Below are 22635 nucleotides of genomic sequence, written 5' to 3'. Positions count from 1 at the left end.
GTCGCAGGTGCTAGGGTGGAAACCCTGGGGCACAGGTGGACCGTGGCATGGGGGTGGCTCTGGGAGGACAAGGAAGACAGGGAGGTGGTGAATGGTCTCCCAGAATCACTGGGCCCTGTGCCTAACTCTGCACGGAGGGGACACAGCACACCTCAGGGCAGAGAAAGGACTGGAATCTCCAGGGCCTCCTCACTCCGACTCCTGTAAGTGCAGAGGCTCTGCTGTTCCTTGCTGGGGCTGGGCCCCAGCCTCTGTGCGCTGCCTCCTGGGTGGCAGAGGACACACCGCAAAAGGCATACCATAAAGACAGTGCTTCCGGCCCCGAGGAGCAGTTCTAGAGCCTGCGCTCCCGAGTCCCACCCGAGGAATGCCCTTTTCACCAGGACACTGGGGTGGGGGGCTCTTATGCATGAACCAACCTCCGGGGAACGAGCAATTCTCTGCCCAGTTGACTGCTTCTAGGGCACAAGGCCTAGGAGGGAAAGTTCTGGCAACGTCCATTTCACTCAGCCACAACTACCCCAACGGCAGCGAGTGGGCCTGGGAATGCAGCCGAATGACCCTCAGCCTCCCAGGAGCCCCACCTGCGAGAGGGGTCTCAGAAAAGAGGTGGTGAGGCCAGCCCGGAGCAGGCTGGGCTGTCACTGTAATTGCACACACGCAGCTGGGCGCGGACATGACATTCGGCAGCTTTCGTCTGTGTTTATTTTTTTCATATAAAAGTTACATGTTTGAAATGTCTGCAGGAAGATGCCACCATCAGACAGGTTAGCTGGGGCATATATATTACAATGTAACCCTGTGGAGGTCATGGGGCTGGAGCGGGAGATGCTCCCCAGAATCGGGTTTAGGTCAGACATGGTGTGTGCCTGCCCCTCCTTGCCACCCCCGACACCTGCAGGTGAGGACTGACCTCTGCAAGGAACGAGTCCTCCGCCTGGCTCCTGTCTGTCTGTGAAGACTGATTCCCACAACCCGCCCGGCCCCCAAAAAGGAACAGATGAGCCATGGCCAGGCCGCAGCACTGAGCACAGAGCTCAGCAATAACCAGGGCCAGGAGCAGGGGACGCAGGGGCACGCCTGCCATCAGTAAGTGAGACATACATCGCACCTTGCCGTCCTCACGCAGGGAGCCCCGGGCACTGCTCATGTGCTGCCTGGGCCCCGCTGCTCAGACCACCAAGGGCTCCCAACAAGGGCCTGGGGAGTTGCTTGGGCACACTGGGGCCCGGCACAGGGTCTGTTCTGAATTCAGGGAAGGTGAAGAGACCCCACCTCCACCCGGCTCAAGCCCAAGAACAAAGCAGACAGAGCTGTGGACAGCACCTGACCACAGACATGGTTCCGCCTGCTGCTGGGTGGAGAGGCCTGGTTTCTGAGGCTACAGCATGGCACTGGCATTGCCTGTGCTACAGAGGGGGACTCCTACAAGTCTCACAAATACAGGGAGAATTTCAGTTCGCACAAACCCAAGGGCCCTGTGTGCAGAGAGGCCCTCACACGCGCACAGCAGCATTCAACAGAGCTGGGCAAGGGAAGGGGAGAGGCAAGGCTTGAAATGAAGGGACTTCAAAAAGAAGGAACAAACTAAAAACCCAACCCACACACAATACTGTTAATAAGCCAGCGATTCTACACACACACTCCTTAAATAATAAAGTGACAGGTCCCGGCTGGCCCTGCAGGACCACCGCCAGAGGGGGTCCCGCCGCCAGAGGGAGTCCCGCCTGCCACTGCACGGCTTTCCTCCCTCTATCTACAGGACAAAGAAAACATGGGAGAGGGGGATAAAACCCACATTTTCTTCTTGATAAATGCTGTTCAAAAACCCACGAAGGACTCAAAGTGACATGGTTGTTTTAAAAAAACCTAAATGATCAACAGATGTTGCTTTCTACGTTTTGCCTTTGTTCTGTTTGAACTGGGCTAAGTAAGCATAGTTAGACCCTGCTGTACACTTGACCACGTCCTAAACCTGGGACAAGTGAGCACTCACTCATGCACAGCAGACCCGGAGGCATGGGCTGGGGCAGCACGACTGGGTTCCCGCAGTGCCCTGCCTGCAGGCTCATGCTGGATGGAGGCCACAGAGCCGGGTGGCACAGGGCAGATTCTGTTTGCCAAGCGCCCCACAAGCCTTGCCCAGATTGTCAAGCTCAGCAGCGAGAACGGTTTTGACGAGGAGGATGGAAAGAGCATCTGCTCTGGAAGCCACTCTGGCGTGGGAAGAGTAGGGAGAGGGCGCACCTGCTGCAGCTGCTACCTTAGGAGGCTCCTCCGCGGCCAGGCCTCTGCCTCCCTGCACCCTGATGGCCCATTCGGGTGCCTCAGGGATGCCCTTCCTTCCCAGGGGCACTGACAGCACTGGCTGAAAGGTCTGAAGAGCCAGAGGAGGAGCCCTGCTGGCCAGCTCAGGATAGGGCAAGGAGGGAGGGAAAGCCAGGGGATGGGGAGGGACAGGAGATGGAGTTTAAGGCACACAGCGAGCGATGGAGGAGGGAGGTGCTGGCCTCTCCCCTCTGAACTAACTCCCCCAGGAGCTCAGCTCTGGCCTCAGTTTGGTGAGGTTCAGAAGACTCCCAGCAATAAAAAGTACTTCTTGGATGATCAAGTCCTCCCTTACTCCAGCCTCCTCTGCTCAGCTCCCCAGGTGGTGTGGGAGGGGCCCAGTGGCCTGGGGTGGGGGGTAAGGGGCGACGGGATGACAGACACTGCTGCTGCTCTCAGGCGGGCGAGGGAGGCCCTGATGGCGCCAGTACCGCGGTGCAGAGCACCAGCTGCGGGGCTGCTAAGGCGTCACCTGTGTACCTTTCCGGGCCTGCTGCAAAGCTCACACCATCCTCCATGCAACGGAAGCGGAAGCGAGAAGTGAAAGGACCTCCTCCCAGTCTACTCTGCGTTCTGCCCACCCAGCTGCTCGCCCCCATTCCAGGGCCTCTGGAGGACAACCCACCCCAGAAGGCCTCCACTCATTTTCCATTTCAGAAGATTCAGGGACCCTGGAGCTCAGGGAGGGGGAGCACCCACCACTTCCTTGGTCTGCTGATGAGGTCTCTGCTGCTCTCTCCCTGGAGGGGAGTGGGTGGAAGGGTAAGAGGGGAGAGATGGAAGTAAAAGCAGAAAACAAAACCAAACCAGAAAACCACCGGTTTGCAAATTGGCAACAAGACCTGCCTGCTGGCTGCACTGAGGCCCACGGGTCTGCTCCCACAGAGGAGGGAGGCAGGAAGCGGCAGGCAGGCTCCAGCTCCCGCCCGGCCCCGCTGAGGCCCGGCCAGCCTCGTGGCTCCGAGGCCGGGACTCCTGCCATGCGCCTAACAGGTCCAAGGTCCTCTCCGGTCTGGGAGCTGCCCTCCACGCCCCTCGAGCATTCTCCTCGATCCCGGCGGCTGCTCCTAGGTCTTCTCTTCCCGGTCTGTTTTTCTCCTTGTTATGTTCCTGGGTTTAATTTTCAGAGACAGTTCCCATAGGGCCTCCTCAGCCAGGTGGTCACTGAAGTCATTGAAGAAGTTTATAATGTCGTCGTTCCTCCGGATGTCATAGTGCCTGGTGCAGGGGATGGGGAGCAGTCAGTGAGCACCTGTGTGGGCTGGACGGCCCGATGGCGCCACCCTCCTGGACGGTGCCGTGGGACCATCCCCACAGCCTCGCAGCAAACGGATGCTGCAGGGGCTGCCGTTAACCAACGTGACAGAGGGGGGACACCAGCACTCAGAGACAGTACCAGCACATGGAGCACAAACAGGGCCCTGAGGCTGGGCTGCTCAAAGGGAAGGGGCCCCAGGTGACCCCACTGCCCCCAACATTGCATATCAGGGCCCGCCCTGGGGGAGCTCTGGTGCCTCAGAGTCAGGCAGGCCAGGGTTTGTCAGGCGCTTCTCACAGCAAGGTGGGCACCAGCTTCTGGTGTGTAAAATGGGAGGACGAGCTGTGCGGTCACGGGGTCCAGGCCCAGGGCCAGGCCTGGCATGGAGCCTGGTGGGCATGCTCTCAAGTCATCCTGGCAGAAATGGAAGGGCCTGGACTATATCCCTGCTCAGCAGGGGGTGGGTCCCTGGGTCCTCTGTGGCTCCCCCTCCCCTCGGCATCCCGGGCTGTCTCTCCTTGGGCGTGGCCCAGGGCTCAGCTCTGCCCGGCCCCCGGGGTGGCGGCACTCACGCCTGCTGGAAGCACCGCATGCTGTCGAGGATGTTGAACTGCTGCCACCGCTTGGAGAAGTTCACTTTCCCGTCGATGTAGTCTGGGTTTCCCAGGTGAACGAAGGTCAGGTCCTGCAGGATCAGCCCCCTGGGAGGATGGGTTAGGAAGCCTGTTACTGCTACAGGGAGGGGTTGGTTTGGCAGCTGCTCACTGCGAGTCCTAGCGCCTGACACATGACTCTAGCCCTTGCTGCTTCCAAATCCCAGAGCAAACCAAAGAGCCAGTCTGGGGTGCCTGTCTTTCCCAGAACAAACTCCCTCCTCAGCCTCTGGTCTCTGGCTCCACCTCGGAAGCCAGTACAGCTGATGAGGAGCCTGAGGGTGACGTGGCTGCCATGGCTGCTAAAGTAACATTAAACAAATGAGCAGTAAAAAAAAAAAAAAAAAAATACAAAAAACCCCCCAAAAAACAAAACCCAAACCAGGGGGCAGGGGCAGAGATCGCCTTTTATTAACAGGTGTGGTGGGCTGGGTGCAATGGCCCATACCTGTAATCCCAGTACTACAGGAGGCTGAGGCAGAAGGATTGAGCTCAAGAGTCTGAAAACAGCCAGGCTGGGCACGGTGGGTCACACCTGTAATCCCAGCACTTTGGGAGGCCAAGGTGGGAGGATCACCTGAGGTCAGGAGTTTGAGATCAACCTGGCCAACATGGTGAAACCCCGTCTCTACTAAAAACACAAAAAGTAGCTGGGCATGGTGGTACAGGCCTGTAATCCCAGCTACTTGGGAGGCTGAGGCGGGAGAATCGCTTGAACCTGCAAGGCAGAGGTTGCAGTGAGCCAAGATTGCGCCACTGCACTCCAGCCTGGGTAACAAGAATGTAACTCTGTCTTAAAAAATAAAAAATAAAAAAGAGAGTTTGAAACCAGCATGGGCAACATAGCAAGACCTCGTCCCTACAAAAAATACAAGAATTAGCTGGGCATGGTGGTGTGCGCCTGTAATCCCAGCTACTAAGGAGACTGATGCGGGAGGATTCCTTGAGCCCAGGAGTTCAAGGTTGCAGTGAGCTATGATTGCACCACTGCACTCCAGCCTGGATGACAGAGACTCCGTCTTTATTAAACAAATGAAGAAACAGGCCGGGTGTGATGACTCACGCCTGTAATCCCAGCACTTTGGGAGGCCAAGGCAAGTGGATCACCTGAAGTCAAGAGTTCAAGACTAGCCTGGCCAACACGGTGAAACCCCATCTCTACTAAAAAAAATACAAAAAAATACAAAAAAATAAAAAATAAAAATTATCCAGGCGTGGTTGCGCACGCCTGTAATCCCAGCTACTACTCAGGAGGCTGAGGTGGGAGAACTGCTTGAACTCAGGAGGCAGAGGTTGCAGTGAGCCAAGATCATGCCACTGCACTCCAGCCTGGGTGACAGAGTGAGACTCCATCACAAACAAGCAAGCAAACAAACAAACAAACAAGGTATAGTAACTTAATAGGTGCTTCTGACTGCAGCAGAGAACTTGATGAGGCCAGATGAGAGAGACGGGGGCAGCTCCTCCACTCAGGGAGAACTCAGCTTGAGGGAGCAGATCTGGAGCCGTGGTGGGAAAGACAGCGCTCAGAGCAGAAAGCCTGGGGATTTGTATGTCTGCGAGTTGAGGCCTCGAGGGCAGCCCTACAGGAACCCTATGGGATGTGCCATTGAACACTCAGCCTTGGGATGCTGCTGAGTCTTGGTCTCTCGGAGAGTCTCAGTGTCTGCAGCACACCAAAGGCTCTCGTAACTCCTGCCACAGACACTTGTTTGGCTTTGGTTATTCCGCTCCGTCCCTTTTCTATGAAACGTATTTCCTCCCACCCATGGTCCACACTCGGGAAGCACTTTCTGAACTTCTTTACAGCAAGGCTCTCAAGGTTCCTGGGTGGCTGTGCATCCTCAGGTTGTTCTAATGCGCAGCCATGTGTGAGGACACTGGAATACTGTGTGATGCCGTGTGTGGGGACAGGAGCCATACATCTGTCACAAGCATGGCCGCGCATGCTCACGGGCAGGCTACGGAAGGAAACGAGAGCCCTTCTGTTCTGTTTAAACTGTATTATAGGAAGCATTACGCATTATTATTATTATTTTTTTTTTTAGACAGAGTCTCGCTCAGTCGCCCAGGCTGGAGTGCAGTGGCCGGATCTCAGCTCACTGCAAGCTCCGCCTCCCAGGTTTACGCCATTCTCCTGCCTCAGCCTCCCGAGTAGCTGGAACCACAGGCGCCCGCCACCTCGCCCGGCTAGTTTTTTGTATTTTTTAGTAGAGACGGGGTTTCACCGTGTTAGCCAGGATGGTCTTGATCTCCTGACCTCGTGATCCACCCGTCTCGGCCTCCCAAAGTGCTGGGATTACAGGCTTGAGCCACCGCGCCCGGCCTACGCATTATGTTATATATATGTATTGTACATTATGTATTACAAGAACCTTAAGTAAAACCGAAGTACAAATGTCTCTGTTAGAAACCCCTAAATTAGGATTTCTCTGCCGGAGCCTGATAAATCTTCCCCAGAGCAATGGAGGGAAACCCAGGCAGGGCTGGGGGCCTGGAGGGGCTGCTACTCACAGGTACGGGATGCACGGCGGTTCCACCTCTGAGAGGGCGGCCCGGTAGGCTCGGAAGGAGGACGAGCTGTCAATCAGCGTGCAGTACTCGGCCAGGCCCTGGCAGGACAGGACAGGACAGGACAGGTGTGAGCGAGTGCTGGGGCAATGCTGGGGCAGAGCCCTGGTCCTCCTCACTAACTGGAGGGTCAACCACCCTCTGCCCACCTCCACAGGTCCCACCACGCGCAAACATCCAGCCAGGTGTGGGTCCTCGCCCTGGCCAGCAGGGATTCTGTCCTTTTCAACAAGTGTCAGCCCAACCCCTGGTCACAGGGGGACTTCAGGCCGTTCTGTGGAGAAACACCCCACAGTACTCGTTGTGCCTGGGCAGCCAGCGCCTACGTGTGTACGACTTCCTGGAAGATGGGCTCCTGCCAGCCAGAGGAGCTTCCCAGGCACACACTGAGTGGTGTCACTCCTGGCTCGGAGCTGCCTTCGCTCTGCCCTGCACTCAGGGAGGACCAACTAGAGACAGCATGTGATCTCGCCCTCCTCAGGGCTGGGAGGCTTCTCTCCTGCAGGGGCAGGGGGCTGCTGCCTAGGAGACTCAGCCAGCCCTGCCCCACTCAGAAGGCCCCTCTCCTGCCTCTTCTCCTGTTAGGTGCCTCTCCCTGAAGTGCTGCCTCCTCAGGGACCCTCTTGCAGAGAGGCCGTGTGAATTTCCCACCTCTCCCCATACACTAGCTTACAACCATCCCTGAACATGGGCTTGAACAAGATGACCCTGGGTGGCCTGGCTGACACCTGGGTCTCTGACATGACCCTTGGGTGGCCTGGGTCACACTCGGTTTCCTGACACAACCCCCAGGTGGCCTGGCTGACCCTCGGGTCCCTGACATGACCTCTGGGTGGTCTGGCTGACACTCAAAGCTATGGGTTTTGCCCCCATTTGCAATAATATTTCCCCACACAGGATAAAGGCCCAACTCCTCACCAGGCTCCTGAGGCTCTCATGACCTAGAGCTGTCCCCTTCTCTGGGGATGTGGTCCCCTGGCCTCCTCCTGTCCCTGGAGGTGCCAATCCCCACCTGCTCCCGGTTGTGTATTCCTTTGTCCCCTTTGATTCTCTTCCCTTCCCAGGAAACTCCTCCTCCTCTACAGGTGGTGGCATGAGTGCCACTTCCTCTGGGCTGGCCCACCTGCCCGCCCTTCTTCTTTTAGCGCTTATCCAGCAGAAACCCACCCAACATCATGCTGGGCTGTTCACAGTGCGTCCCCAGCACCTACCGCAGCGCCCGGCCCGAAGCAGAGCCTTCAGAAGAACGGGTTGAGGAAGGGCAGGGGAGATGGGAAGCCAGGGATGGGCCTGCTGGGTGGCAGCAGAACACCAGGACGTGACCACCCCAGAACCAACCTCGGAGCTCCCTGGGGCCTGAAGATTGGGGATCGGAGACAGGAAGGTGGGAGGGCAGCTGTCCTGGCCACACGGCATGTCGGAGGCAGAGCACGGGCCTAGGCCCAGCCTTTGCTTCAGTGGGAGTACTTTCTGCCACAGCTGGTTGTCTGAGGGCTGCGTGGGCCCCTTTACCAGCCATCCTCCCAGCCATGCCCCAAGGCCACTCACCTCTGAGGTCTGCTTCTGCCACTCCAGCCTGCGGATGGGCGCTGAGTCCAGGGCAGAGAGGATGGCCAAGTAGGAGTTGAAGTTATTCAGCTTCCGCAAGTGCTGCCGAGAGAGGGGCGGCGCCGTGAGGCAGGAGGGCAGGCGGGTCCCGGGCTCCCCAGGCAGGGACTGATGGTGGGGGCCTGAGGAGGACTTGGCCACCATTACCTTCATGATCTTGATGAACTTCAAGAGCAGCCGTTCCCTGTCCTGGGCCTTTTCCTGTAACATGATTATGGACCGGACCCTGCATGGACCAAGGGAAAAAGAAACAGCTGAGCTGACCGGTCCCTGCAGGCCTCAGGGGTCCTGGTGGAGACAGGACCTGTAGACCCCCATGCCAGCGGTCACCAGCCCACCCCTACTGAGTACCTGCAGCCTGCCCCAGGCACAGACCTACTTTCTGCTCTCCAGGAGCTCACAGCATCCCGGGACAGAGGCAAGACACCACAAGGAAATCTGGTGACAATAAATCTGGTGACCATAAGGAAATCTGGTAAAGGCCCAAAGGGGGCTTTGAATCTGCAGGGGGAGCATGGGAGGATCAAAGCAGAGCCTTTCCCGACAAGCATGGACCCCAAGTACCAGGGGGCTGGGCAAGTTCCTTGTGCGGCGCAGGACTGGCTTGGGGAGACCCGCTAGCACGTGACGTAAGAAGTCACCTTTGGCAGCCACGAGGGAAGGAACTTCTGAGAACCTTAGTAGCAACCAAAGCCGAGACCAAAGCCACAGGCCAGTCTCATCTGTGGGATAAATGCAGCAGGGGTGTCACGCTGGCCTCAGTTTCCTGTGGTTCACAGGGACCACTACCAGGGTCATTTAGAGGAGGTGCCACACTTTGCATTGCTTCTTCTTCTTCCTTTTTTTTTTTAAGAGACCCATCTGTCACCCGGTGCTGTGAGTATATCTCACTGCAGTCTTGAACTCCTGGGTTCAACTGATCCTCCTGCCCCAGCTTCCGGAGTAGCTGGGACTATAGGTATGTACCACTGCACCTGGCTAGTTTTAATTTTTTGTAGAGATGGGGGTCTCTCTATGTTGTCCAGGCTGGTCTCAAACTCCTGCGCTCAAGTGATCCTCCTGCCTTGGCCTCCCAATGTCCTGGGATTATAGGTGTGAGCCACTGTGCTTGCACCTCTGTGCAGCCAGGCCCTGTGGAGTGTGCCCCCAAGCTTCCTGCACCCAGCCAGAGGCTGGTGTCAGAAGCCAGGCTTGGGGCCTTGTGTGCAGCTTCCGTCTGCCTCAGAAACCACATCCTGTTGGGCAAAACCCTACGCTGGATTGCCATGGCTAAACATGCTTTCCCCAGGACGGAGTGCTTCTGTGGGGAGGACGGCAGGAAAAGGGGAGATGATCTCGGGGCCTTTAAAACACATCAGACATTCTCCTGGAGGCAGCAGTGGGCAGTGGGGGGCGCACAGCTGCTGAGCTCTGGGCGGGGTCCTGCCTGATGCTGAACTGCTGTGGGGGCTCTGTCGCCTCTTGAAGAGACAAGAGCTTTGCTTTATAAACACACTACTGGGATTCATTTTGCTTTAAGAATTAAAGACTAGGCTGGGCGCAGTGGCTCAAGCCTGTAATCCCAGCACTTTGGGAGGCTGAGGCGGGCGGATCACAAGGTCAAGAGATCAAGACCATCCTGGCTAACACGGTGAAACCCCGTCTCTACTAAAAAATACAAAAAACTAGCTGGGCGAGGTGGTGGGCGCCTGTAGTCCCAGCTACTTGGGAGACTGAGGCAGGAGAATGACGTAAACCTGGGAGGCGGAGCTTGCAGTGAGCTGAGATCGCGCCACTGCACTCCAGCCTGGGCGACAGAGCGAGACTCCATCTCAAACACACACATACACACACACACACACACACACACACACACACAGAATTAAAGACTAAATACAAACATTAATGTTATAGAGCCCACTCTTGTGCTAACTGTTTTGTCAGGCAGAGTCAGTGTGAGTGTCAGCCTGAGATTGCCTGGCAGTGACAGGGCAGGAGGGCAAACTCGACGCCCTTCCCAACACCACCTATGGCAGACATTGCTCCTCGACCCTGGCACTCTTCCCCGCTGAGCCTCCTCGACCAGGTGGCCACTTCCAGCAAGCCCCGTCCTGTCCCTGCCCTTGTCCTCTGCCTGCCCCGTCCTCTGTCTACCGTTCGTGGTCAATGCTCGCGGGGCCCCCAGGAGCTTAGAGGAATGAAAGAGGTAGCTCCTTCTCCTACCATTCGAGCTCCCTGCAGAGGAAAACGCAGAGCCCACCCAGACGTGCCACCATCCAGAGCAACAGGGCTTGGCGCTGGGCCCCTCTTACCAGTAGGACATGTTGTTGAAGTGCTCCGTGAACTGGGTCAAGTTGGGGCTCTTTTCCTCATTCTGTTCTTTTGCCCAAAGCAAAACCTCAGGAATCTGCAAAAGGAAAGAAGGCAGCTGGAGGTGGAGCCCCCGGCTTTCCCGTAATGGGGGTTTCTCTCATTCAGGGACAACCAGTGTGGCTCCCCATGGCAGGAGCAGCCTGTACCTCTATTTTATAGAAGAGCTCAGCATCCAGCAGAGTTAGCTGCTCCGCGATCTCATGACTGTGAAAGTCGTGCAAGGTCCCCGGCCTGGAAGACAGAGGCGTAAGAAGAGCCGTCAGGGGTGGGGAGGGCGGTGGGGAGAGGTAAGGAGGCCCGGGCTGCAGGTGTCAGAGCAAGAGAGCCTCTCTGCCCAGGAGTGTGGAGGCTACGTGGCGGGGAAGCCCCAAAAGGCTCCCTGCGGCCCTATGGGCCTCCTGCCTCTCTCCGGGACAACACTGTCTGCCTTTCTCTCCTGCTTCTGCCCAGTGTGTCCAGCAGCTTCTGGAATCAGGAGACTGAGTCTCCCTCATGAGCTCATGGACAACTGAGATGCCAAGAAGGCTCGCTCAGGGCTGGAGCCCACTTCCAGGTGGCCAGCAAGAACAGAGATGGTGCCAAAGAAATGAAGGCTATGTGCTCACCGGAAGGAGCCCACTACTCAACAGACATCTATAGCTGCAAATGGCACTCACCGTTGGTGTAGAGGGGGCGGGCCACAGACAGCAATCTTTATCCAGATGTTTTTTTTTGTTTTTGAGATGGAGTCTGGCTCTGTCGCCCAGGTTGGACTGCAGTGGCCGGATCTCAGCTCACTGCAAGCTCCGCCTCCCGGGTTTACGCCATTCTCCTGCCTCAGCCTCCCGAGTAGCTGGGACTACAGGCGCCCGCCACCTCACCGGCTAGTTTTTTGGAATTTTTAGTAGAGACGGGGTTTCACCATGTTAGCCAGGATGGTCTCGAACTCCTGACCTCATGATCCGCCCGTCTCGGCCTCCCAAAGTGCTGGGATTACAGGCTTGAGCCACCGCACCCGGCCTCTTTATGCAGATTCTTAGGGATGGTCAGGGTAGCCCGGAGGGCCGGACTAGCATCAACCACTGCCATGTTCATGCTGGGACAACCCAGAACTGACCCAAGCCCAGGGTGTGTGCACTCCTGCCCTGTCCTCCGAAGCCCCATGCCCTGCTGCCCACTTCCTAGTCACAAGGGGATCACCACCCAATATGTGTCTCCTGGAGAAGAGGCCCAGCCCCCAGGGACCCACAGGGCTGTTCCTGAGGCATCTCATCAAAGCACCTGTGCAGAACCAGGATGGGGCTGTGGGGCTGGCAGGGAGGGAGGGTAAACTGAGAAAGGCACGGCTCCTGGGGAAGAGGCGGGGCTGGAGAGGTGGGCTCCTCACCTGGCTGCTACCCCCCGGGCCGCCAGGGGCTGGCCAGAGGTGGCACACCTGAGCAGCTTCTTCTGGTCCACCTTGTCCAGGATGTTCTTCCGGAGCACGCGGGCCAGGCTCAGCTCCCCGTTGCACACCAGGCGGAAGACCAGTTCCATCAGCAGCTTCAGGATCTCTTCTGTCAATTCCACCAGGCTGAAGGACCAAAGAGCACAAGGTGAGGAGCAGGAACACAAGGCCCAGGCAGACTCTGGCTTTGCCTTGGGATACACAAAGGGCACAGGGCCATGACTGGCACAGAGCTGGCTGGGAAACTTCTCATGGGAAGAGAGCAGGAGACGAGAGCCTGGGATGGCTGCCTGCATTCTTAGAGGTGTTGGGATGGTCATACCACCTGCCACACACGCAACAGCCATCTGTTGGCACTGGACAAGCGCCAGGGACTCTGCTGGGGCCTGGGCTGCAGGGACAAGTCCCATACGAATCCCGCCCTGGGGAGCTGCTGCTCCCATTGGGCGATGAGACACCAAGACTTCCTGACCTCTCAGACTAGATGCCTGAGGGATGCTCCCCAACTTGCCCTGCTGAGAGCTGTCCACGCGTGGCCATTTCCCAGCCGCACAGCCACTGACCACGGTCATCTCCCCCAGCAGGAGGAAGACAGTCCTCCTGATGGAGATTCGTTAGCAGAACCGATATGGCAAGTGCCATGCCGTCAGATGGCCAGCCATGGAAACACTGAGGAGGGAGGGAGAGGCAGCCTCTCCCATTCCAGCCTCCACACAGCCTCCACCATGGCTGGTGGCCGAGAGCACGCCTGCTGGAGACTGGACCTAAGATACCCATGGGAGCAGGTGGGTGTGGCGGGTTCTCTCCTGAGGGTCCACAAGGGACCTTATGAGGAAATCCAGGGCCTGGGCGCGGGGTGAAGAGACACCTCACCCACCTCACCCTGGCCTGCTGGGGACAGGCCATTCTCTCAAAGGACCAAGATAATGCAGGCAAGAGCCAGCTCTGCCCAGAGCCGATGGGCAGGAGAAGCAGGTGGATTGGAGCCTTTGCCTCCCCACTGGCCCCCTAGGACCCCAAGGGTGAAGCACTCACCAAAGCTCATCCACCACCCGCACCAGCACGAAGAATGTGTTCTTGCTGACGCGCTTCTTGAATGTGTCGGCGAAGGGAGAGAATTTCTCGTATGTGGGGCACAGGTTAAAGAAATAGTCACGTGGTCGGCTGGGGGTGGTGGGAGTGGAGGACTGACTCCTGGGGACCACTTGCTGAGCACTCACAATGTGCCCATCTCCCTGCGTGTAAAGCACTGGCATCCAGAAATGAGGGCATGGGACTAGCGCGGGGCAACAACTGCAAAGCCAGGATTTGAGCACAGGCATCTGACCCCAGGGATGCCCCCGGCTGCTGTCCTCTCCTGCCTGCCATGCCATCTCTGCTGCACTGTCCAGGCCTGCCTTTCTGTTGGGTTCACCCCGAGGTGCCCGTGAGACTACAGACATGTAGAGAGTGCCTTGCTGAACCTTAGGTAGAGAACGGTGGGCCCAAACCAAACACCCTTAAAACCCCAGCTCGCTGGGCAGATGTGTAGGCCAGAAGTGTCTCCTTCCAGTCTTTCTGTGAGTTTCCATCCTGAGGCTGCCTCCCTGGGCTCTGCAGGGGAGCTCTCGCCTCCGTGACACTGGGCCAGGTCTCTCTTCCCAGAGCTGCAGCACACTCCAAATTGGCTCCCTGTCTCCAGGGCAGCCCTTCTAGCACCCGACCAGCTCTGGCTCATGCCCTGAGGCTGGGCTCTGCTTTGTGGTCAGGGTTTCCTGCCCGGCTGTTGTGCTTGCCATCAACTCTCCAGACCTCTCCGATACCCTCCTGCTCTCTCTCTAGCGATCCTGGACCTTCCAAGTCATGGGGCTTGGGACAGAGCAATGTAGCAGGGACAATGGCTTGGCCCACAGCACAGGGGTCGCCAGCCAATCAGGCCCAGACCTTGATGCTGCACCATTTCCATGATGGCTGAGCCGGGCAGAGGCGGAGGGCCTGGGCGCTGGCGGCAGGGGGGCAAGCGGCGTGTGGCTGCTTTCCCACTAAGCAGCCACATGGGTCAGGTCCTTCATGTCTCTGAGCCTCGGTTTCCTCAATTACACAATAGGAAATTACAGACCAGTGGCCCCATGTATAGTATGGTAATTTTACACACACCCACACACACGTATGAAAAAATGGTCATAGAGCTAGGTGAAGGCACACATGTAAAGCACATCTCGCCTGACCAGCAAGTCCTTGACACGTGTGAGTGACAGCCACTCGCTGAGCCAGGCCTGTGAGCAGGCACTCTGAGTGACAGAACTTGCCAGGGACCCGAGACTCTGCCAATGGAAAATGTCCACATCTGTCTTGATATCAAGATTAGGAATTCTAAAGGTCACCACGAGGGGAGAACGGAGGCCAGGAGGTCTGCAGGATACCCCGAGTGGAGCAGTGAAGGCTCAGGGCACACAGGAAGGGGCGAGGGCGCTGGTGGACTCAGGACTTCCTACCCCAGGTGGTGGCGGCTGCCCAGCAGATGGCAGCCGTGGGCTATGTGCTACGAGGTGGCTGAGGAGCAGTCGACCCAGTCTGCCCTCCTGGAGCAGCAGCTGCAGGTCAGCCTCGTAGGGTGAGCAGGTTCGAACTTGAAGAAGCAACGGGTCACACAAGTGGGTCCTTCCAAGCCCCTGGGGTCCTTCTCAGCCACTACTGCAGAGGGTGACATTTACTGAGGGTGGGCCCATGAGGCAGATCTGGGGACAGGAGCCCATTCCAGTTGTGGATGTGGCAGTCGCAGAGTCCGCTGCAGGGTAGGTGACCGTGCTGACCCCTGAGCTTTCTATTTGGGTCTTGGTGTCCATCGTGCCCAATGTCCTGGGGCTCAGCTCTGAGAAGCTGCCAGAGCCGACCATGGGGGGTCTCTGCAGGGGCGTCTGCAGGACCGGCACACTCGCTCCCTCCCAGTCCGGGGCATATCTAATTCTTTTTTAGAATCATCCAATGACACAACTGCCACCAGGCACACATTCCCAGACTACGTTCCAGCCTCTTCACATCATTTCACTCGACCTTTTAAGAGATGAGGAACTTGCCCAAGCTCAAAGCTGGGATGCAGGAGGGTAGAGGTGGGAACCTCGGTCCGTGGGGCTCCTGTGTCCCCACTTCAATCACACTGCCACCCAACATGCTGCTCAGCTTCCCCCATGAGGGCTGAGGGGCAAGAGGGCCCTTCTCTCTCTGAAATGCCCATGGCGCAGGGGCCGTGGGTCAGGCAGGAAAGGATATCTGTACTGCAGCTTCTTGATGAGCTCCTCTGGGGAGATGAAGGTCCTGTAGGTGGTCAGGAAGGCCTCGCAGTACAACACCAAATCTAGAGGGAAAAGCAACACAAGCTGCTTGTCAGGGTGCAGAGGGCTGAGGGTGGGAGCTGGGGTGGATCTGAGTCCTTGCTCTGAGAGAGGCAGGGGAGACGGCACGGGGAGTGGGACAGGCGAGGGAGCCAAGGGCCTGGGAACCCACTCTGGTGCCTCCGCCTGCATGTCCCAGAGAAGTCACACATCCTCTCTGTCCATCTCTCAAAGGAAATGGCAGATCAGAGAGGGAAAACAGGAATGAGTTTTATCTCATGGGCACTTTCTTTCTTCTGGAGTGCAGTGGCCGGATCTCAGCTCACTGCAAGCTCCGCCTCCTGGCTTTGCGCCATTCTCCTGCCTCAGCCTCCCGAGTAGCTGGGACTACAGACGCCCGCCACCTCGCCCGGCTAGCTTTTTGTATTTTTTAGTAGAGACGGGGTTTCACCGTGTTAGCCAGGATGGTCTTGATCTCCTGACCTCGTGATCCGCCCGTCTCGGCCTCCCAAAGTGCTGGGATTACAGGCTTGAGCCACTGCGCCCGGCGCTCATGGGCACTTTCTACTGACGATGGTGCTGCCTGGAGAACCGTGCTGTGGGAGCTGAGGCCAGCTCTGGTCCCAGCGGAAGAGGGCACTTAGGCTGACGAGTGATGCCTGCCCTAGGCATCAAAACCCGGAGGCATGCCTGTTCCAGGTAGGAGCCAGCCCTGGATTAGACTCTGAGAGGCTCTGCCTGTCCGAGTCTAATGCTTCAGAGGGCCTTAGCCATCATGGGCACAAAGGAAATAATCTGTTCAAACTTGTCAGCAGGATCCTGAAACAAAATCCTAGGCAGTACTTTTATTTTTAAATTATTATTATTATTATTATTTTTGAGACAGGGTCTCACTCTACCGCCCAGGCTGGAGTGCAGTGGTGCGATCTTGGTTCACTGCAACCTCTGCCTCCTGGGTTCAAGCGATTCTCCTGCCTCAAGCTTCCCGAGTACCTGGGACCACAGGAACGCACCACTACGCCTGACGATTTTTGTATTTTTAGTAGGACAAGGTTTCACCATGTTGGCCAGTCTAGTCTCAAACTCCTGGCCTTAAGTGGCCTCCCCAAAGTGCTGGGATTACAGGTGTGAGCCACTGTGCCCAGCCAGTACTTTTAGATGGTAGGGTCCAACCCAAAAATCTGGGGAAATTCCACGTTTTGGGTCCTAAGGTATAGGCTGAAGAGGCACAGCCTGGGTCGGGTACCAAGGAGGGACATGGTGCCAGCCACTGGGCAGATGTGGGCTGGCAGCTCCAGTCCACCCCTCACTTCTCCACGCCTGCCTCCTCTAAGAGGAGGCTGGTACCAGCCAGGGACTCCCAGACTTCCCAGAATTACAACAGCCTCATTTATTTGCTGTGGTGACACCTTCTCAACTGTGCTATCTCTGATATCCCAGAAAAAAGTGGAATTTTAAAACGCAGGACACTGCCTGAGCCAACAGGTGGCCAACAGGTGGCCAGACTCACTCCCTGCAGCCACCCCCCATGGCTGCTGAGGTGTGAGACCCAAGGAGGCTCCGCAGCCGTGCTCCTCACTGTGAGGCTGGGCACACACATGCACGGCTTAAATCTTGTGCTCTGGGCACAGACCACCTGCTCCCACCTTCTCACTCATTCCCGAGCTGCTGGGTAGGGGTACCTTAACGAACCAATGTCTCCAGCTGACCCATGCTGGCTTGGCTCCTGCCCCCACCCTTGCCCCATCCCCTCCTGCATCAAACAAGAGAGGAAAACCCATGTCTGCTCTTGCACTGGAGGCTGCATGGGGTGAGGCCGGCAGGTGAGGGAGGCTCCAGGCTGGGAATCACAGCACGGCCCATGTGCACCGCGCTCGGGCTCATTCCGGGGCCCCCACACCCACCCAGTTCACTGTCAAGCTTGGATTTTTGTTCAAAGAGTGCTTCAGGAAGGAAGCGGAGATGGCCAGCATAGACCCACACCTGCTTCTGGAAGAATGGGCCCAAGTCAACTGGACTTTGTGGGTGCATCATTGCCAGTAGCCATGGCGACTTCGTGGGACTTGCTGGTGAGCACTGGGCCACGCCCTGAACATACGCCACATCCTTCAATGCCCAGAGCAATCCCACAAGGAGAGGCCTGTTACCCCACCGAGAGAGGAGGAGCCCAGGCACGAGGCCACACCACCACACCGGGTCTGCGCCCATGTCTGCCCAATTTCACAGCCCTCCCTCATCTGCTGTGCCCTGGATTATGGCAGATGGGACAGCACCTGGCTTGTGGGACGGGCAGTGCCGTGCCACTCCCCTAGTGATCACAGGACTCTCGGTGTGGCCCTGAGCACTCTGTGCACCCTAGCTCACCTGGTCTTCGTGACAGCCCTAAAAGGCCCCAAAATTGTCCCTCATTCTCCTCCCAAGGAATTGGAAGCTCTGGGGCTAAGTGACAGGCCTGGCACACAGTTGCCAAGGGATAGACAGGATCTAAGCTGAGGCCTGAGGCCAAGGCTGACCTGACCTTCTCCCATGCAGGTCCTGACACCTGAGAGCAGAGCCGCACAACCACAAAGCACCCCCACATGGCCTCTCCCTGACAAGCCCTGCTCGGCAGCCTGGGTTCCACAGGCCTGAGCCATGGGGCTCTCAGCCGCTCGTGCTGCTGGGGCAGTCTATGGCTTGCAGGAAGCACCTGCCCAAGGAGCTTTCTTTGTTACCTGCCACAAGGTGCTTCACCCTCCCAGCGGAGCCATGGCTTTTGCCTCAGTGATACTTTCCTAGGTACAACCTTAGTTCTGGGGAGCCTCCAACCCTCCTGCTAATAACATCAGGCACAGCTCCCGCCGGCACAGAGCCTCCTCTCAGCAGGTCCAGCTAGCAAAAGCCAGAAGCCTCTTGGCTGTCCTGTCTCGGGGCTGTACCCAACAGGACAGTGGAGTTCACCCTTTGGAGCCGAGGTCTGAAGCCAGCTCCCATTTCAGCCCCTCACTGTGGACAAAAAGGAAATGAAAGTCACTCCTGTGCCCGGCTGAGGATGGAGCCCCACAGGCAGGGAGGGGATTCGCTGCAGAGAAGCCAAGTGAGGGCTGCGCTCAGGATGGTGCTGATCACGCCCCCAGCACCGCTGACGTGCGGGGCAGGTTTCACGTTCCCTCACGTAATCCGCACAACAACGGGCACTGTTCACCCCTTCAACAAGTGGAGTCGGCTCAGGCCGAGAAGGCTGGGGACTGTCCAGGGGCCCTCCAAGCCTGTCATGGCACAGCTGGGGCTAGGATGCAGCATCGCCAGGTCTGGGCCCTGCCCTGGTCAGAACAAAGGGTAAGGGAACAGTGAAGGGGAGGCGGAACAGTGGCTGCAGTGAGTTTGTGGGAGCCATCTCTTCTTTTTCTCTAATTTTCTGCAATGTAAATATTTTTTAGTACTACTTCCATAATTCAGAAATTCCCCGGGTCATTCTAGGTCACATGTGTTGGGAAACGTGTTGAGGAAACACAGGGACAGAGTCCTTTACAGAAATGAAACAGTGAGAGGCTGAGACAGGAGAACAGTGTGAACCCGGGAGGCGGAGCTTGCAGTGAGCCGAGATGCGCCACTGCACTCCAGCCTGGGCGACAGAGCAAGACTCTGTCTCAAAAAAAAAAAAAAGAAAGAAATGAAACAGGCTGGGCTAGGATTTCAAGGTGGGGGCGTTTTCATTCCCTCCACAGTTTACTTTACCACTGCTCTGACATCATCTTTTAAATCATTGTTTTCAATGTAAAAAGCAAAGCAGTGTGTGGATAGATGGGCTGGCCGGGTGGTGCTGGCCCCTGGAGGGCAGGCAGTGAAGGGGGCTGCGGCCACACCCCACCAAGGTCACTGGCACCTCCTTTCCAGAACATGACTGGGAATGACAGCTCTTTTGCTAGCAGAGTCCACCCAACAGGGCGTTTTAGGGATTAGGGGATGGTCGCTGCTTTTCCAGCCCTCTCAATCAGCACACTGAATGCGTGGTGGGGTGGGGCAGCTGTGTGCTGTGAAACTGAGGCCACTGCTACAGAATCGAAGGTTCCTGGACGGAACAAACTTTCAAGAATTTCCTCCTGGAGTATGTGAGTGAAGTCTGGTCTAATGGTCTGGAATAATAGAGTGACTCAGCAGTCAGGAAAGGGATCAAAAGGTACCTGCATGTTATCTTAAGTTTGGTACTACTGGGTGACATGCCACCATTCAAGGTGCTGTCTGTGGTGCACCTACTATGCGCTGAACCCCTCAAGGACCCTGGAGGCCCTGGGGTCATTACCTTGTACCAGTGGAGGACAGACGCCACACATGCCTGGAGTTGAACATGATCTACTTGTCTCCCAAGGTGGGCTCTCTCTGCTCTGACTCGGGTGCCCCAGGACTGCTGATCAGACCCGCTCAGGGCTGGCTGCCAGGAGGGGACAGGAGAGTGATGGGAGGCCGAGTGGCACCTGGGGCAGGATCAGCCCCAATCTAGTGAGCTTGCTGACACAAAGGCCGCTGCGGAGAGGGCACCCTACCTTTCCTGTCAGTCTCAGTAGCATGGACCAATAAGATGTCCCCAGATCCTCCACGGACATCCGGCCCGTCATCACCCTGTAACGAAAACAGCCAAGGAAGGTATGAGGCAGAGTACGCCCTTCAGAGAGTCAGTTTAGGAAGAAATAGGCAGGAATGAGATGACAAAGAAAATGCAATGCAGGAACCCCAAGTCCCCTCTCCTGTGCTCCTCGGCCCAGGAGCAGTGTGACTGCACTGCAATGCCAGGGGTGCCCTCCAGACTCGCCTTGTGCTTGGTGACAGGCACAAACTGGACTGAGTCTGGGAGCTGGATGGCCTGGGAGCTGCCCCGGCACCAAGGCACCAGGACATGTCACTGTTTTGACCACACAACTTGGGCCAGGGGACACAGCACATTCATCCTTCTCTGCTCACCAAACCACAAGTCAGAGGTGAAGCAGGACCCCCCGGGGGCAAGACAGTTCCCAATCTTGCCCAGGATGCCTGTGGAGGCAGCAGGACTATTTTCAAGCATGTTCATGTTCCCCAAAACTGCAGCAAGCTGCCCTAAATCTAAATCTGTCTCCCCAGGTGGAGGTAGAAGTTACTTGCATTGACATAGGTTCTTCCATGGGGCTCTTCATTAGAGGAGAGCAAAGCATTACAGAGAGAGCTATTCAATGACATCTGATGCTGCACACCTGCCACCAACCCCACCTGCCTGTTAAGAAGCAAGTCTTGCTTCCATGCGGGCAAAGAGAGGTCACCCAGCATACAGCCAAAAAGAGCTGTGATCAGGGCCAGGAATGGAGGTTCAGGACAAACCCCCAGGCCTGTTTCTGCCCCTGCCCCTCAATGCTCCTTGCTCTGTAACGCTCGGGGGGACAGAACCAGCCCTCTCAGCTGTGGCACACACTCCGAGCCTCGTCCACCTTTTTATTTTTGGGCTTTGGTATTTTACCTCCTGACTCCAGAGGCCTGAGATTGTCTTGGGTTTACCTCTAGGAGTGGGAGTTATGCCTTTGACCTGATTTTAAGGAAGAAATTTATGGCAAGGATCATGAAACGACACTTCTCTCTGCAGAGGAGCCCAGCTGTGTGAGTACCCCCACCAGCCCTGCCTGCGTGTGACAGTCCAAGGCACAGACACCTTCCTGGGCTGCTCCCTGCCATGGCCAGAGCCAGCGCATTCTTGCCTGGGAGTGTGCAAAGGACAGTATCTGCCCTTTTGTCTATGTGTCATCAAATCGAAGCTCCAAAATAGTTGCTTCCTCGTGCGGGCCAAGGCTGCTTTATGAAGCTGTTCCTTTGCACTTCCAGCACTGCACGCCAGGAGGGAGAGGCAGGGCACTCTCGGTCCAGCTTCCTCTCCACTGTCATAGGTTTGGGCCCTGTTTTCACCAACGAGGTTCTGCAGGCAAGGCACAGGACCAGGGAATCCACAGTGTCCAGGCCTGAATTTTCTTTTCTTTTCTTTTTTTTTTTTAGAGATGGGTCTTGCTATGTTACCCAGGCTGGTCTTGAACTCCTGGACTCAAGCTATCCCCCTGCCTTGGCCTCCCAGGGAGACACCCAGCTGGTGTCTCCCAGGCTGAAGCTACAGTGGGGCTATATTTTCAACAACAGAAAAAGTTTCCCATTAGTGAGGGCCAACCACACACAGGCTCTGTCTGCAGAGCATTTACATGGATTTCATCTCCACACCCTCAGGAGTTCTGGCACCTTTTGCTACAGAGACTGCAGAACTTGACCTGTGTAAGATCACTTTCTAGAAGCATCAAGAGACGGCACACTTCTCCTGGAGTCTATCCCTCCAGAGTCCACAGCCCAGAGGCTCCCCAGGGGCACTGAAAGAGTTGGTCTCTAAGCCTCCTGGGGTTGTTCTGCTTATGACAAGATCACATTCTCCTCAGCCCCACCTGCTCTCTGTGGGGCCAGGCTGCAAAACCCCAGCCTGGGAAGTCCTCACCTCCTGCTTGAGCGTCAGCCTGGACATAATTTCGTTGTGGTCGATGAGGGACAGCTCGTCCACTTCCTCCTCCGACTGAGCCGACTCCAGAGCATCTGGTGACTTTGGGGCCCTGAGGGGAGAAGTGGTTTGTGTTGCAAGTGTCAAACCAGCCCAGCTCCTGATGCTTGGAGGCCAAGGCAGTGCCGGTGTGCACGGCTCAAAACTGCTCCCGGAACACGCCTGCCCCGATGGCAGCTACATCACTATGGACTGGATCCTCAGCTTTGCTACTGACTGGCTGTGTGGCCACAGGACATTCCCTGCTGCCTCCGGATGTCCCATCTGTCCACGGAAGTGATTCCGCTGGGAAAATAAAAAGGTTCCATTAAGCTGTTTGAGCGATGGTCTCAGCCACTCTCTGCCAAGGCCCATTGCACAGTCAGCATTTAGACAGAGGAGGAGCAAAGGGGCAAGCAGAATGGGAGAGAAAGCCGCACTGCTGTTGAGGCTGCTCCCCATCTTCTCCAAGGACCGACTCGCCACGGGACCCTTTGCTTGGCACTCAGAAAGAGCTGTGAATCAAGCAGACATAGCCTCTTGTCCCTGAGGGTTCAGTCTAGCAGGAGACAGAATTTATTTATTTGTTTTCTTTTCTTTTCTTTTTTTTTTTTTTT

The 22635-nt window shown here is 56.8% G+C and overlaps 1 protein-coding gene across 1 annotated transcript in view; it reads right to left on the bottom strand.

The window, feature by feature from the left end:
• Positions 1–680: 680 nt before the first annotated feature.
• RAPGEF1 (Rap guanine nucleotide exchange factor (GEF) 1) overlaps positions 681–22635 on the bottom strand; it is a 130981-nt gene continuing 109026 nt past the window's right edge. Inside the window, exons 13-24 of the mRNA XM_011931182.1 lie at positions 21980–22091; positions 20031–20106; positions 15446–15530; positions 13232–13324; positions 12137–12322; positions 10917–11001; positions 10710–10804; positions 8566–8644; positions 8359–8460; positions 6754–6851; positions 4159–4287; positions 681–3546 (exon numbers count right to left, since the gene is read on the bottom strand). Coding sequence (XP_011786572.1) covers positions 3396–3546; positions 4159–4287; positions 6754–6851; positions 8359–8460; positions 8566–8644; positions 10710–10804; positions 10917–11001; positions 12137–12322; positions 13232–13324; positions 15446–15530; positions 20031–20106; positions 21980–22091 — 1291 coding nt within the window. The 3' untranslated portion in view covers positions 681–3395. The remainder of the gene's footprint in view (positions 3547–4158; positions 4288–6753; positions 6852–8358; positions 8461–8565; positions 8645–10709; positions 10805–10916; positions 11002–12136; positions 12323–13231; positions 13325–15445; positions 15531–20030; positions 20107–21979; positions 22092–22635) is intronic.

The sequence above is a fragment of the Colobus angolensis genome, unplaced genomic scaffold, assembly GCF_000951035.1.
Source record: "Colobus angolensis palliatus isolate OR3802 unplaced genomic scaffold, Cang.pa_1.0 Scaffold9, whole genome shotgun sequence".
Lineage (NCBI taxonomy): Eukaryota > Metazoa > Chordata > Mammalia > Primates > Cercopithecidae > Colobus > Colobus angolensis.
This window is presented reverse-complemented; position numbering and strand designations above follow the sequence as displayed.